The sequence below is a fragment of the Dipteris shenzhenensis genome, chromosome 32 (genome assembly GCF_047967505.1).
Source record: "Dipteris shenzhenensis isolate YYH24624 ecotype China chromosome 32, Dip_SZ_1.0, whole genome shotgun sequence".
In the NCBI taxonomy this organism is placed as follows: Eukaryota; Viridiplantae; Streptophyta; class Polypodiopsida; order Gleicheniales; family Dipteridaceae; genus Dipteris; species Dipteris shenzhenensis.
In genome coordinates this window covers 10,827,314-10,842,989 of record NC_141627.1, presented here as the reverse complement: position 1 = coordinate 10,842,989, position 15,676 = coordinate 10,827,314, and the positions used below count along the sequence as shown (strand labels likewise).

General features: G+C 45.7%; 1 protein-coding gene across 2 annotated transcripts in view; it reads left to right on the top strand.

The window, feature by feature from the left end:
* Positions 1-15,676, top strand: part of LOC147880294 (Leucine-rich repeat (LRR) family protein) — a 42,098-nt gene that overhangs the window by 17,365 nt on the left and 9,057 nt on the right. For both annotated transcript variants that reach the window (XM_087370584.1, XM_087370583.1), the window contains exons 5-7: positions 12,231-12,302; positions 12,388-12,531; positions 12,791-12,871. In XM_087370584.1, coding sequence (XP_087226710.1) covers positions 12,231-12,302; positions 12,388-12,531; positions 12,791-12,871 — 297 coding nt within the window. The remainder of the gene's footprint in view (positions 1-12,230; positions 12,303-12,387; positions 12,532-12,790; positions 12,872-15,676) is intronic.

The following is a 15,676-nucleotide window of genomic DNA, read 5'->3' as shown; positions in this document are numbered from 1 at the left end:
AAAGCAGCTGCATAGCACACTTCAGAACCTGTTTTCTGCCAGCCTTTGCTGCGTTGGATTTGTAACTCAGCAACCCTAATTTGCCTAGGGGCTCACATCTGCGAAACAGTACACCTTCTGCCTCGAGCATGCTGCCATTTGCCTCTTCAACAGCACCCCCTCTAGTTTGATTTTCACGTTGTTCCTTACCAAGACAGGTTCCGGAGATGGGACGTGCAATTCTGTGCAGCCTGGACTGCAACATCAGACCCCACGCAAATTGGTAAAATGGCAATGATTTCCTTCTACCAGGTGGCCTCCTTCCATTCCTTGAGGTTTCACACACCCATTAGTTTTTTCTGTTCTTCCCAACAAATACTACGGCAAATGACAAGTTCCTTTAAACTTACAAAGGAACAGATTCACATGTTGATACCCCGGGCTCCTTTTCTCCACATACATTATTAAGAGCTCCCCAAGAACCCACTCTCGAAGATTTTATGGACAAATTGCTCTTCCAACTCAGACTCCCCTTCTCCACATACATTATTAGGAGCTCCCAAGGAACCCCCTCTTGGACGATCCTGTGTACAAATTGCACGTCCAACGCAGACAGTCTGGACACGCAGATCAACAGCAGCGATCCATCAGTGATTTTCTTCCTAGACGACGCCAGCCCCTACCACATCTAGAGCTACTATCAAACGAGATCATCTTTGTCTATCCTCAGCCAACCTGACACGACCCCAGCACTCCTGAAACCTCTGATCTGCAAGCAAACACAAGAACACACCAAACGTGAAGAAACTGAGCAGGCTGCTCACCACCCAACCATGACATCTACGGGATGCGATCCCGAATCAGGAGATGTCCCCTCCGAGCCACGAGCTGAGCTATTGGCACGAACTCCCAACCAGATCCTAACCAGCCTGGTGTCCCATACCACCAGGTTGTCGAAATCTTTTCCTGACTTTTCATCCAGTCGCTCCTTGGCAAGGTCTGCAAAAAATGAATATCTCCAGATAACCTGGACCACGAACTCACACTGAGCTCTCAAGCAGGTACTCTTCTGGGTTCAGTACACCTTGTCCGTCACCTTCCAGCAATTTGTGTCCGAGATTTTAAGCACCCACACTTCCCTTTTTGCCTTCGAAGAAGGCCAATTCCTTCCAATCTCGCATTACGTGAGATAGATGAATAGCACATTCTCTCCACAGCATGCTGTATAGGCTCAAATTAAGAACATCAAGTATTTACCAGATCGCTGTACTGCCTGTGTGCTTGCTTTGAAAGCAAACCATGCACCTCATCGAGGCACATACCAATAGTTTGTGTAATCCTGTACTGACCCCTCTGAAGTACATCGTCCATTTGAACATGAAACCCCAGGAGTGTCAGTATCAATAGCTACGCACTTGGAAGATACCAAGCACTCCATGTTAGAATTATAGATATAATTCAGCAGTGACCAATGTAATTTAATAAGCTAGTTAGGGGCACTTTTCCCTCTTTAAGAGGTTTTTTCCCCTAACCACAGTTAGTTGACTAACTATGGTTAGTGACTACTAAGGTTTTGTCACTAGGACAAAACCTTATCTCTCACTCTTTCAGTTGTACTCTTTACACTCTTCTATTGCAACTCAGCTCTCAAGCTCACACTCTCTTGCTCTCTCTCTCTCCCCAACCTCTCACATTTGGTATCAGAGCTAGGTTGAGCCTGCTCACTGCTCCTTCCCCGTTCAGCTCCAGCTTACAACCCACGCTTCTGTTGCTACATCTCGTCCGTACCTGCTCAAAGCAGTCAAATGACTGCTTGTATAGTTCGTACGACTGTACGGAATCCGTACCCTGCACGTTCGTACCTTTCGTATCGTACCCTGTCGTACCGCACCTAATGTGTCCGTACCTTCCGTACATGCAGTCTCGTAGTATTGTGCGACTGTACGGCTGTACAACTCATCGCCGTACAGCCCTGTACGTACCTGCGTCGTACGTTGTATCGTCGTACCAGCCTGTGCCATATCCCGTACATTTGTCACATACCTGCTTCCGTACAGCTCTTGCATCGTACCTGCATCCGTACCAGCCTTACATCATCGGCCGTACCAGCCTTACTTGCCGTACAGCCATACACCATTGGCCATACAGCCATACGGTTCTTACTCCAAGTGTGTGTACCTAGCCGTACATGTTGTACTTGCGCACATTGTAATTGCAGACATCCATTGTTTGGCTTATTTTTTGGGAGCACATTTGGGGCATCCTGTTTGTTGCAGACATTGCAATCAATTTGTAGATTCGGAGCTGCATTTGGAGCAAACATTGCAGATTTGGTCTGAAATTTGGGGCTTTCTGTTGAAATTGCAAAATTTGGGGCTTTCTGAGCTTATGCCCCTCTCTGGTTGCAATTTCAAGCTCGAAATCTGGGACTTTTGATTATGCAGTACAATTTCTTGAAGAAATTTGGGGACTTCGTAATTACACTGCAATTTCGCGGTGAAATTTGGGGCTTTTGCAGACAGAGCGCAGTTTGCAACATTTGGGGCTTTTGATCAATTTGCCCCTTTCCGGTTGCAATTTCGGGCCTATTTTGGGGCTTTCGTGTTGGGAGAGCAATTTTGGAATTTTCAGTTCATACTGCCTTTCTTGAAGTGTTTTGCAGCACTTTTGGCAGATTCTAGAGAGTTTTTGATGCTTGGACAGATTTCTGACAGTGCAAGTGCAGAAAATCTGAGTTGCATTTACAGCTAGTGCTTGGCTGTGTTTTTTTTTGGGAGTTGTGCATTTCATTCCTAGTAAGGGAATTCAGTTTTGTATCTGCTCAAATCTCTTTCTCAGATATGGCCCGGTAAAATCAGAATGACTTCTAGTTCGGTGGTCTTTCACAGGAAGACAAGTTGGATGGTACCAACTACTCCCTCTGGAGTTTTATGGTACGCAATATTCTGATTTCTCGCACTTTATGGGATTATGTTAATGGGGGTGAGATTCGACCAGCAGGTATGGCACCTAATACCCCTCCTCAGTAAGGAGGTGGAAGAGGTTGTGCACAAGGTGCAGCTGCAGAACAAGTTATTGGTGTAGCTATAGCCACTACTCCAGAGCAGAAGAGATGGGATTCACAGGATGCCTTAGCTTTGTCATGCATCTCTCTTTCAGTGAAAAGATTTATCATTCCGCATATCCGGTCGTGTAAGACCTCGAAGGCAGCGTGGGATATTTTAGAAAGCATGTATGCAGCCCGGAATGATGCAAGGGTATCTTTCTTGAAAAGAGAGTTAAGTAATACACATATGGAAGAGGGTGACTCCATGTCAGTTCACCTCACAAAGCTACGGGATCTCAAAGAGCAATTATTGAACATAGATGAGATTATTCTTGATTCAGAGATGATTACTACCACTCTGAATTCTCTTTCTGAGTCTTATCTCAGCTTTCATACCTCGCTGAACTTATCATTGAGGGCGGGTGCAAATCCTCTCACTTTTCATGAGTTGATAGGACTTTTGCTTCAGGAAGAGCAGACCAGGAAAAACTTGGCTTCACGTGCAGGTGAACAAGCTATGCTCTCAAAGTTTAAGTCAAAAACAAAGGGACAGGCAAAGACATCAGTAAATCAGCCTTCCAGTGGGTCAGGACAGCCTTCACAAAAGGCTAAAAATGATGCAAGTAAGCCCAAGAAGAAGGGTTTTTGTCATTACTACAAAAAGCCAGGTCATCACATTGCAAAATGCAGGAAAAGGCTTGCAAAAGAGAAGAAAAACAGCTCCGGTATGGCTGTTTCAGATTCAGCTCCTCATGCATCTGATAGTGGGGATGCCGCAGCCAACTTTGTTGGACAGGATTATGCCTTTTGATCTTGCATTTCAGACTGCTCCAGATGCTCGGGATAGTACAGCCACTTGTAATGATGATACATATGCATTTTTTACTTGCAATTATGACTCTTCTACGGATGCATCTGCTTTCAGTGTCAATGAAACACTGAACACTTGGTATTTTGACAGCGGTGCATCCAAGCACATCACTTCTAGGAAGTGTCTTTTTACTTGCTTGCATCCACCTCCCGTTGGTAAGAAAGTCACTTGTGCCAATAACTCATCATATTCAGTACGTGGCACGGGAGAAGTTGAGCTTACTGCCATTGATGGCTCAGTTTTCAGACTTCAGATGTCTTATATGTGCCTGGTATCACCAAAAATCTTCTTTCAGTGTCCACTCTTAACAGAGCTGGATTTCATGTCATCTTTGAGGATGACAAATGTGCTGTTCGAGACAGGGAAGACGATTATGCCTTAAGATTATCTGGTACTCTGCTGCGTGGGATTTTTCAGCTTGATCTTTTTGAGAAAAGAGCAGCCCATGCTCTTGCAGTTTCTACCCCTACTGCTGCCATGCAGAATGCAGAATTATGGCATGCGCGATATGGCCACATGCATCACAACAGCTTGATGACACTTCAGAAGCACTCTATGGTTGACGCATTGCCACCTCTTGAGATACCTCCTCCACATGCCTGTGAAGGGTGCATTTTAGGCAAGATGCATAGATTCCCCTTCAAAAAGGATGGTTCAGTTAAAGCCGTTCGCAAATTACAGCTTATACACAGTGATGTCCGTGGTCCCATGAGGACTCCATCATTGGGTGGTCATCTCTACTTTGTTACCTTTATTGATGATTACTCCAATTTCACTTGGGTCTTTGGGCTGAAGCTCAAATTAGAAGTGTTCATGGTGTTTAAACACTTTTCAGCCATGGTTGAAAATGAAACCAGACTCAAGATACAGACATTGCGCACAGATAGAGGTGGGGAATACTTGTCTGCAGATTTTGATGCTTTTCTGAAAGGCAAGGGTATTGTGCATCAGCTCACAGTGAGGCTGACCCCTCAGCAAAATCGCAAAGCTAAGAGGAAAAATAGAACTCTCATGGAGATGGACAGACGTATGCTGAAAAGCAAACACATGCCTCACAAATTCTGGCTTGAAGGTCTGATGTGTGCCAATTACATTTTAAATCGGGCTACCACTAAGGCTTTAAAAACAAAAACTCCCTATGAGGTCTGGAATGGGAGAAAGCCTTCAGTGGATCATTTCCGAGTCTTTGGATGCCTTGCTTATGCTCATGTGCCAGTTGAATTTAGGCACAAGTTGTCAGATAAGGCCATTAAGTGCATATTTGTTGGGTACAGTGCACAAAGCAAGGGGTACCGTCTCTACAATCCTGCTACACGCAAAATCATTGTCAATAGAGATGTGATATTTGCAGAAAATTCAGCTCACACTTAGGCTGAATTTCAAATGCCTTCTTCTTTAGAGGATGTCTTTGAGGGGTTGCTACCCATTGCCTTGGGTTCCCCTGCTGATATTTTTGATGCAAATCAGAATTTACAGCCACCTCCCGATGCTTTAGTTCCGCCACAAGATGTCTTGCCACCTCCACAGGCAGTGGAACAGGTGGTGCAGCAAGAAATTGCAGACATACATGCAGCAAATACAGTCCCAAACTGGCTGTTACAGACTCTCAGGGAGAGTAAAATTGATGCTCCGTTACCTGGTAGGACTCGCAATGCAGCAAGGCAGATGGAAGGTGCTAATTCAGTGGAATCAGCATATGCATGTACTCTTCTTGATGAGGAGGAGCCTGCCACATTCGAAGAAGCAAAGGACAATGTGCATTGGATGAATGCCATGCACGATGAGTTGCAGTCCATTGAAAAAAATCAGACTTGGAATGTTGTAGACTTGTCACCAGGTAAACATGCCATTGGCATACGATGGGCTTTCAAGGTCAAACGGAAGCCAGATGGCTCCATTGACAGATACAAGGCAAGGCTGGTTGCTAAAGGCTATGCTCAGAAAAAGGGCATAGATTATAAGGAGACATTTGCTCCTACATCCCGGATGACCACCATCCGATCAGTTATTGCAATGGCTGCACATTTTGAGTGGAATGTTCATCAGTTGGACATAAAAACAGCCTTCTTAAATGGAGACTTGCTGGAAGAGGTGTATGTCAAACAACCTCCAGGCTTTGAAATTATAGCAAATGCACTTCAAGTATGCAAGCTAAACAAAGCTTTGTATGGGCTGAAACAGGCCCCTCGTGCATGGTATGCCAAGATTCATGCCTTTTTGACCAGCAAGGGGCTGCACAATAGTCCTACTGAGAGCACCCTCTACATCAAGATGGATGGGGGGGAAATTTTAGTCATCCTTCTTTATGTCGATGACTTTCTGCTCACAGGGTCCAATGAAGATAAAATTGCAGATTTCAAAGCTGATTTGCAGACCACCTTTGACATGTCAGATTTAGGGCTGCTTCACTTTTATTTGGGGATCCAGTTCTCTCAAGAGAGACGTGGCACTATTATGTCTGAGTCCAAGTATGTGCAGAAACTCTTGGATAGATTTAACATGCATGATTCTAAGCCCATAGCCACTCCCATGGAGCTGGCGCTGAAACTCACAATGCATGATGCAGGAGAATCAGTTGATGCCACATCTTACAGTCAGGCTGTTGGATGCCTCATATATCTCTGCAACACTAGACTTGATATTCAGTTTGCAGTATCTCAGGTGAGCAGGTACATGCACAGCCCAAAAACTATGCATTGGCAGGCAGTTAAGTGCATCTTCCGTTATTTGCAAGGCACGAAGTCTTTTGGCTTGTTATTTCCCAGGGGGGGTGACTTGCAGATGCATGCCTACAGTGATTCAGATTGGGCTGGTGATTATGACACTAGGCAGTCCACTAGTGGCAATTGTTTCTTTTTGGGTAAATCTTGCATTTCATGGCTGAGCAAGAAACAATCTACAGTGGCTACCTCATCATGTGAAGCTGAGTACAGGGCAGCTTTCACAGCAACAATTGAATGTGTCTGGCTGCGACGTCTATTCGCTGATCTTCATCTGTCTTTGGAGGGTCTTTCTCCAATTCTCACTGATAGTCAGAGTGCCATTGCAGTGGCAAAGAATCCAATGTTTCATGCTCGCACGAATCACATTGAGGTTCACTATCACTACGTCAGAGAGAAGTTGCATGCAGGAGAGATCAGTATGATCTTTGTGTCCACACATGACAACATTGTAGATATTTTCACCAAAGCACTACCACGTGAAAAGTTTGAGGCATTTCGCAGTGCCTTGAACTTATATCCGTTTGGTGATTAATCAGCCTTGTACATGACATTGGCACTGCAAGGGGGTGTTAGAATTATAGATATAATTCAGGAGTGACCAATGTAATTTAATAAGCTAGTTAGGGGCACTTAGAGGTTTTTCCCCCTAACCGCAGTTAGTTCACTAACTATAGTTAGTGACTCTAAGGTTTTGTCACTAGGACAAAACCTTATCTCTCACTCTTTCAGTTGTACTCTTTACACTCTTCTATTGCAACTCAGCTCTCAAGCTTTCAGCTCTCAAGCTCACACTCTCTTGCTCTCTCTCTCCCCAACCTCTCACTCCATGCTGTCCTTTACCTTCACAGAGGTTTCTAACTCCTTGTCAACCCACATATCAATGTCAGACATCATTAGTGTGGTTTCTAGGTCGGCATATCTGATGTCAGTAACACACAGAGATGTCACCAAGAACAACTCTTCGATTACCACATTAGCTTTGGCTTTTGTGTCATCCTCTGAATCTGAGTTGCACTTCTTCCTCTTGTTTTTCTAATTAGCCTTCTTCTTTCTGTAGTCCTTGGCAAAATGACCGGGCGTGTCACAATAGAAGCACTTCTTATTCTGCTTCCTCTTGGAACTGTCGTCGTCATCAGAGTCATCCTTCTTGGACTTGCCACCGTTAGGCCTGCCCTTTCCTTTGCCAGTGTAATCCTTCGTCAACAATGCCTTGTCATCTTTGTCATTGTTGTAGAGCTTCTCCCTGTAGCAATAATGGACCTAACTCCTCAAAAGTCAGAGGTTTGGTCCTTTGTCCTACTGTCACAGACGTAACAAAGCTTTTGAAACTCCAAGGTAGCCTCCTCAGTACCATCAAGGCCAAATGGCGCGAGTCCACCTTCTGACCAACCGATGCCAGTTGATCCCTCACCACCTTGACCTTCATCAAGTGGTCGTGTATTGAATCTCCCTCATCCATATCCAAGTTGTAGAGCTAATGCTGAAGAAGCAAGATCCGGGATGTGTTGTCTGTCTCGTATAGGTCCTTCAGAATGATCCACGCCTCTACTAACATGTCGGCCATCTGGATGTGAGGAAGCACAGAGTTCACCTTAGTCCCTATGATCAATGCCAGGACATGGGCATCTCTATCTTCCCAAGCTTCGAGCTCCTCTCCATCTACTGGCATGAGTATCTTCCCCTGTTTGTCCACCATATTCTCCGGCTTCACCTCCACTCCCGTTGTCAATTTCCACAGCTTTCGAGCCACTAGATGACTCCGGATCTTCACCTTCCAGATCGGGTAATTTGTCCCATCCAGTTTCCCAGACCCTCCAAAGTTAGAGATGATCAAAGAAAGAAATCTGGGCGAGGAGGAAGGAAGAGCAAGGGTTGAAGAGATCGACATCTCTGTTGCTAAACCACACAGCAAAGTCAAACAAACTCAACCTTCCGTAGACCGGAACTCCTTACGCTCTTGACTGAACCTGAGCCACCCTCCTTCTCGCAAGGGCACTGTCCTCCAGTCGTGGAAGTCGATTCCCAAGAGCTTCTGAATCAGTGTTGTCCTTTAGCAAGGTCCCTGCCTTAAGGCTCCCACACCTGTGAGCCTCATACTTGGGCTCTGATACCATGTTAGAAACGGACCTCCTGGGGGTGCGCACAGCGGAAGACTGATAGAATAGCCTGAGAGCTCACACAATGCGGTGTGGTGTGTGGAATCACAAACTTCTTAACTTAATGTGCATCAAATAGATGTGAAAACTCATTAATAGACAAATAAACTCATCAATGAACCAGCTAGATATAGAAACCACCAAAATAATATATTTCCGTCTAAAGCTATGGACATAATACAAAAGAGATAGATCCAGAGTCCCACCAATGGTGTGGTCCTCTAATCTTACCACAAGGTCCTTCTCCTATCTGCCGGCTATCTCTAGACTCGAGCGTAAGTAGGCTTTCCATCTAGATCCCTTCCACCTTGCTGTCCGGAAGCCAGCCTAGGTGGGCAGCACGTGAGCTAGGTCTGCAGCTCTACAGCCCACTTGTCTTCTCTTGGATAGAGGCCCACAGGTGGCTGTTATGCTGCTCCTTTTGCTGCCTGAAATGCTGCTCCAAGTGAGAGTGAATGAAGGCGTGGAGGCCCTCCTTTTATAGGCCCCCAAGGCGCTGCAATAAAACTGGCCAGCCAGCAGCTTCCTGGCCGACCTGGTTGGCTGGTCCAACCAGCCCTATAAAAGGTCCCTAGCCGGGCCCTTTTGGGCTGCTGCTGCTAGGCTGCCCTTTGCTGCAGCTGTTCCAGCATCCACAGGCCCTTGTGCAGGCCCCAATCCTGCCCCGCACGTGTGCACCTTTGCTGCTGCAGCGCCCTGCCATGAGATGCCTCTTCTCTTGGGTCCTTGCTGCTCTCCTCTGCTCCGCCTTATGCTCCTGCAGATCAGCCAGGCACCTTCCTCTCTTCTTTTGATGTGAGGTGCTGCCTGTTTGACAGCCCCCCCTCTTTCTTTTCTCTTTCTCTGATCTCTGCCCCCATGGCAGCCAAAATGCTGCCCATGTGGCCTTCTCTCAGACACTAGGTTCACTCCCCACATATGGGGGCTTACAGATGGGGAGGTGACCTTTCCAACATAGACCTATGAGTTGTGTCATGTGCACGGATTGGTATCTGACGTGTATTGGGTACACAAGACTAGCTTAGGTAGCTTGGGGAGGCTTAGAGCTACGCAGGCTTGATTCTCAGGTTGAGTGGCAAGGGTACGAACCAGATAGAGGTCTTCGCTATTTTTGGCACTTGGGGCCTGAGTCTATATAAGGGGGCCCAGAGGTTCAGTTCTAAGTGAGCCGATGGGAGCAAGTCTCGTTCCTAGGTGCTAGGTCTGATCTTGGATTGAGTCACGGACGCGCGCCTGCATCATAGCATAGCCCAAGGCCCAGCAGCAGATCCCAGACTTCACAGCGCCACTTGGTGGTATGGGACACCAGGCTGGCTAGGATTTGGTTGGGAGTTCGTGCCAGTAGCTCAGCTCGTGGCTTGGAGGGGACATCTCCTGATTTGGGATATCATCCCGTAGATGTCATGATTGGGTGGTGAGCAGCCTGCTCAGTTTCTTCACGTTTGGTGTGTTCTTGTGTTTGCTTGCAGATCAGAGGTTTCAAGAATGTTGGGGTCGTGTCAGTTGGTATCAGAGCCAACTCTTGAGGTAGGAACTTCTATTGCGAAAATTTTGGACGATTTTTTCTCCAGGTATGCCCAAATTTCGAAATTCATGTTCATTACTCTGCCAGTGCTTGTTTGGTTCATCGGTTAAGGGAAGTGGTTAAGATTAGGGAAAGAAGGTAGGAGAAGGCAGAGAGTGAGTGAATTCGAAGTTGAACTGAGGCATTAGGTGAGAGAGAGAGCGAGGTGTAGCTTGGAGGGACAGAGAATGATTGCAGGGGAGAGAGATTGCAGGAGAGAAGCGCTCGTAGGAGTGAAGCGATGGGCTGATCATTGGTAAGCGAAGGGCTGAGGCAGAGCTTCAGTTGAACCTAGGTACGGCAGGTTGAGCAGGGACCACGAGGGCGCCAAGGGCTGTTCGCAGCCAAGGAGGGAGTTGAGGGGTGCGCCATAGCTTGGAGCAGGCTGCAGGTAAAGCTGCGTCAATCGGGGGGGGGGGCTGGATGCTAAAAAAAAGCAATACCCCTCCAAGTTAGGAGGGGGGCGCTTTCTTAGAGGCTGAGCTCTCTAACAGCATCGCTCCCCACTCTAGACCTTAATGCAGCAGCAGCTCCTCCCCTACGGGCAGATTTGTGCGCAAGCCTCTACCCCTCCACATCCCCATCCTGATTTGACGCCCTGATTCCGCCTGCTGCAGATTTCCGTACGGGCCAGCAAGGAGCTCGGCTCCTGGATTGACAGCCTCCGCCATAACTGAATCGAATCTGATGAAGAAAACAGGCTACCATGAACTACCATGCAGAGGATGACCAGGGACTCTACGAAGACAGCCTTCAGCGAATTCACCACTGCTCTTGATGAAAAGTTTGAGCAGGTTAACACGAATCAAATGGGGTTGACACAGCAACTCCAATGGTGGTGCGTCCTTTGATGTTTGCCGAAGACATTATATGCAGCGAAATGCTGACTGGGCAGCCAGGTATCACTGACACCTGTCCCCTGCACTAATGCATGTGACAGGGCCTCCCTTCACTTTTCCCATGTCTTGCTCCTCCTGCCTGATGTCTCCACCAGTAGCTCCTCTCAGCTGACCTCCATCCGTGGTCATTTCATGCTCTTTCTTTTAGAAAATATAGAAGGGCCAACAATACTCTGCAGTGGAAGATGAACCCTGAGATCAGAATATCCTAGCACGTGGAACACAACTCAAACACATGTGCTTTACTTGAAAGTAAGAGGACAATCCAGTTCTGAAAGAGTAGCCAGAAGATATAAGTATCTTAAGTACAAAAACTTGCCCTCCAATGTAACAACACGTCTGAAGCTATCAAAAAGCAGCGGAATATTGTGAACGGATAGAGAGCAGATCTGTGAATAGAGAGAGATTGCAAACTGCGACTCTAGAGAGAATCGACGTGCAAGAGAATACAGGAAAACCTTTGCATATAACTGCTGAGAAAACCTTCAATGATTGATCAAAACCCCAGGGCCGAACTGCGCCTCTGATGGACTGGTAACTGAGGTTGAACTGCACCTCCACGGACACCAACAGCAGGCTGGAACTGCACCTACAATGTGTACAAAACCAGGGACAAATGGCCCTATATGAGGGGGGGGGGGGGCTGGCAATGAACTGACCGACCAGGTCTGCTGACCTGGCCGACTGACCTGACCAGGTCTGGTTAGCCCAACCTGGTCAGGGCGGCTAACTCCATGCACTCTGCTATGGCTTTGTTAAACCAGAAACCACCTTATGAAACATTTTTAGTTAAAATTTGCAAAACAATTGTTTGATTGTTTTATCCTGATAACATATTTCAGTTTGAGCATGCACAAGCTTAAATCTTGGACACTTAACCTTTTAGGAGCCTTAGGTTTGTATGCTAGTTGAATAGATGGTCGAGTTTTATTTATACGGTGCAATATTTATGTAATGTGACCACTGGATTTATTTGTGTTTATTTGATACAGGAATCTCAGATGGAACAAGTTACAGGATTCAATACCTCCTGAAATAGGAGAGCTTAAGAAGCTGAAAAATTTGTATGTTCCCAGTGCAAGGCAGCAATTGCATCGTGTTTTTAACTTCAAATCTATAGTACCTTCTGATTATGCAAGGTGTTGTCAGGTATTTGAGCTTTAACAACTTAAAGGGAGCCATTCCAAAAGAAATAGCAAATTTGCCGGAGCTCCGATATTTGTACCTTCATGAGAATCGGTTAATTGGTCGTGTCCCTCCAGAGCTTGGAAATCTACCTCATCTCCGCCACTTGTAAGCCCAACACCTTAAGGCTTTTACATAGGATCCTTCATAGGCCTGTGAACATGATTGCAATGTTTACGTTGTGAGTAGCTAGTCAGAAGCTTTCAGTCTTGTTTTATAACTCTTTTTTCTGTCAACGAGACATTTGGTGGGACCATTTGTTGCAAAATTTGTGATTATGCTTGCTTTGCTAAACATATAAGAGTTTTATGTGTGGAAAATGCGTTAATATTGATTAGTAAAATACGCGGATTATTTCTTCTCTTAGGGATTTGAGCAACAATCATCTAGTAGGGACTCTCCGAGAGCTCATCAGAAACGAGGGATGTTTCCCTGCCCTTCGTAACTTGTAAGTTGTTTTCTCCACTTCTATGATGAAGGGGTGCATGCACGCGAGAGAGAGAGAGAGATGTTCCTTTCCCTTGATAACTTGTAAGTTGTTTTTCCCATTGCTAATGATGAAGGGGAGTTATTGTGTGTAAATATGTCAGTGAATACATGTGCATGTGTGTGTTTGAGAAAGAAAGAGAGAGAGAGAGAGAGGTCTTCAGGTGGCCTCACGGGCCTATGAGACAAAGTAAACACGAGAAAAGAGTAGCAACTAGATCTTTGAGTATCAGAGAGTCAAAGAGTGCGCATGACATCTGAGCTCGAAGTCATTATAGCACACAACTATGTTCTAGTCCTAATTTAAAGTGGCCTTCATTGCATCAGTTTAAAACTGAGAGTCCTTGGGTTTGGATTTGAAATCCCTAATTAATGTTTGCCCATCTCGGTAGACCGCTCATTTGCCCGCTTTATGTGCCTCTTCACTTTAGTGAGTTTAGTGTTCCTTTATTTGATCTGGGTTGGAGATATCCAGATCCTCGTACCCTTCAGCTTGTTTGTTGGTCTGAGAATCTCAACTCTTGCTTCCCTCTCTCTGAAATAAACCTGCACTTGTGTTCCCTTTTGAGTGATACAGCTTATATCATTTTCAGCGTTGTACCCTTCAGCTTGTGTTTTTGTCAGAGAATCTCAACTCTTGCTGCCCTCTCTCTGAAATAAACCTGCATTTCTGAGGTGATATAGCTTATATAATTTCATTCCATTCAACCTGGGGTATTTCCTTCTTGAGGCTTGTGATTTTTGTCTTTTGTACTATGGCTTCCTATTCTTTTGCTTCCACATAAAGATCCTCTCTATTTACTTTGTTGTTGGCATCAACAGCCATTTCTTGCTTGACTGAGCTCATTTGATGCATGATCATCTCCTTGACCGTGTAGACAAGTATCGGTGCTGGTGGAGATGTACTGCATTTGTGTATGACCTTTGCAATGATTTCCTGCTTTCCATTACTTTCCATATCGTGCACTTTCTCCCAATGGCTGCAAGCTGAAGCCTGCATAAATTTGCTCGTGGGTTTAAGATGATGCTCCGTTTGTATGTCTTTGCATAGTGGTGGGTGTCTGAGGCTGCAAGGGTTGAGTAAGAGGGTTTACTTACTAGTCTACCGCATGCTACAATCAGTACGAGGGTTTACTTACTCTCACAGCTAGCCCCCTCATGCTACAATCGAAGTTCTTCATGTTGGGAAATTCCATCGTGGAATGCGTAAATTTAAGTGCACCTCTGCTGAAACTAACCCCCAAGTTGGGCCAGGTGTTCAGCCCAACCTGGGGTGATTTGTCTGTGAACTAAGCTGGAAAGAAAGATTGTTAACTGAACCTGAACTGAGAACTGAGTGAGATGAAAGAAAGAAAGAAAGAAAGAAAGAAAGTTTATTCACGTCTATGAAAGGCCAAAGGGTCTATGAGACTGAAAAGAAACCAGATAACATGAAACCTAAGGGTGGGGCCACTAAAATGAAGTACCCCCACCCAAGACTGATGTCTGTGACGAGAAATAAAAGTAGTTCATCGCACTATTGCTGCAAGGGAAACCCACAAAGGGGGAGCAAACACTAAGGGGAATCCCCTCGTGGTCTATCAATCGGTCAACTGTCCCTCAATGGCTGGAGTATATATAGTATGTGGGACCAACACAATTAAATGACTATGGAGAGACAAGAGGAGCTCGTTTGATAGTGGCTTTGGACTTGGCAAGGGTTGGCATCAAGAGAGAAAATTAGTGATAGAATGATGCTATCGCTCGGCTTGTGTGGGTCCATCCCTCCTCCTCCGTAGTCTCCATGATGTGCCCATTGTCTGACAAGTGCTATAGTGGTCTGTCTCGCAATGTCGAAGAGAGAAGATATGTCTACGGCCCTCATGTGAGTGTCCACTTTGGGTCAGATTTGGGGAGTCATGTCGTGGCTCTCTCCTGTGTCTAATCCCCTGTTGTCCTTGGCTCAGGTCACCGAAGAAAAATTCATGATTGTGCTTTGACTGGGCTTGGCCGGTCCCTCATGTGCTCTCCTCTATGCTCATATGGCTGATCTCTCTGTCTCTGGGCCTCAAGAAAGAAGGATAATAGCTGCCCATTACAGATCTGGATATGCCAAGAACTCTCGGACTGGGAGAAAATCTACAGAATTGATAGTGGTGCCATCCACAGATCTCATAGTATAGCGGGCATCTGAAAGCATAGTGATCGTTTGTCTCGGTCTCTTGCATATCACATAAAGTGTAGACCTGTCTCTTGCATGGGATACCGTCTACTCATCCGGTCTCAACCAATAGCCTATGTGAAGATACCTGAAATTGACCCATCAAGAGAAAGAAGGAAGAAAGAAAGAAATTCTATTAATGTCCACCGGAGACCGAAGGTCTATGGGACAATAGAAAAACCATCTAATACAATAGGGCACATGGCTACTCCCAAGGAGTGCATAAAGCAACTCCAGTTATATAGAGTACCAAAATTATATCCTGAAAAAAACATATATAATCGACCATACACCATTTTAAGACTGAGAGTCTTTTGGTTTTGATTTAAATTCCTTAACGAGTGCTATTCCTCCATGGTACACTACCCACTTTCCATCCTTCTTGGCAGCCTTAACCTTGGCTAATTCCATTGCTTTATCCTTCAGTTGAGTTTTAATAAGTTCCTCAGCTATCCATAGCTTAGCTCCTTCAGCTTGTAGGACTGTTGTAGGATAAATGTAATAACAACATGAGTTAGGGGAGCTCCGAATGGGGCTACTGAAGGAGCAGACAGGAGCTATGGGATG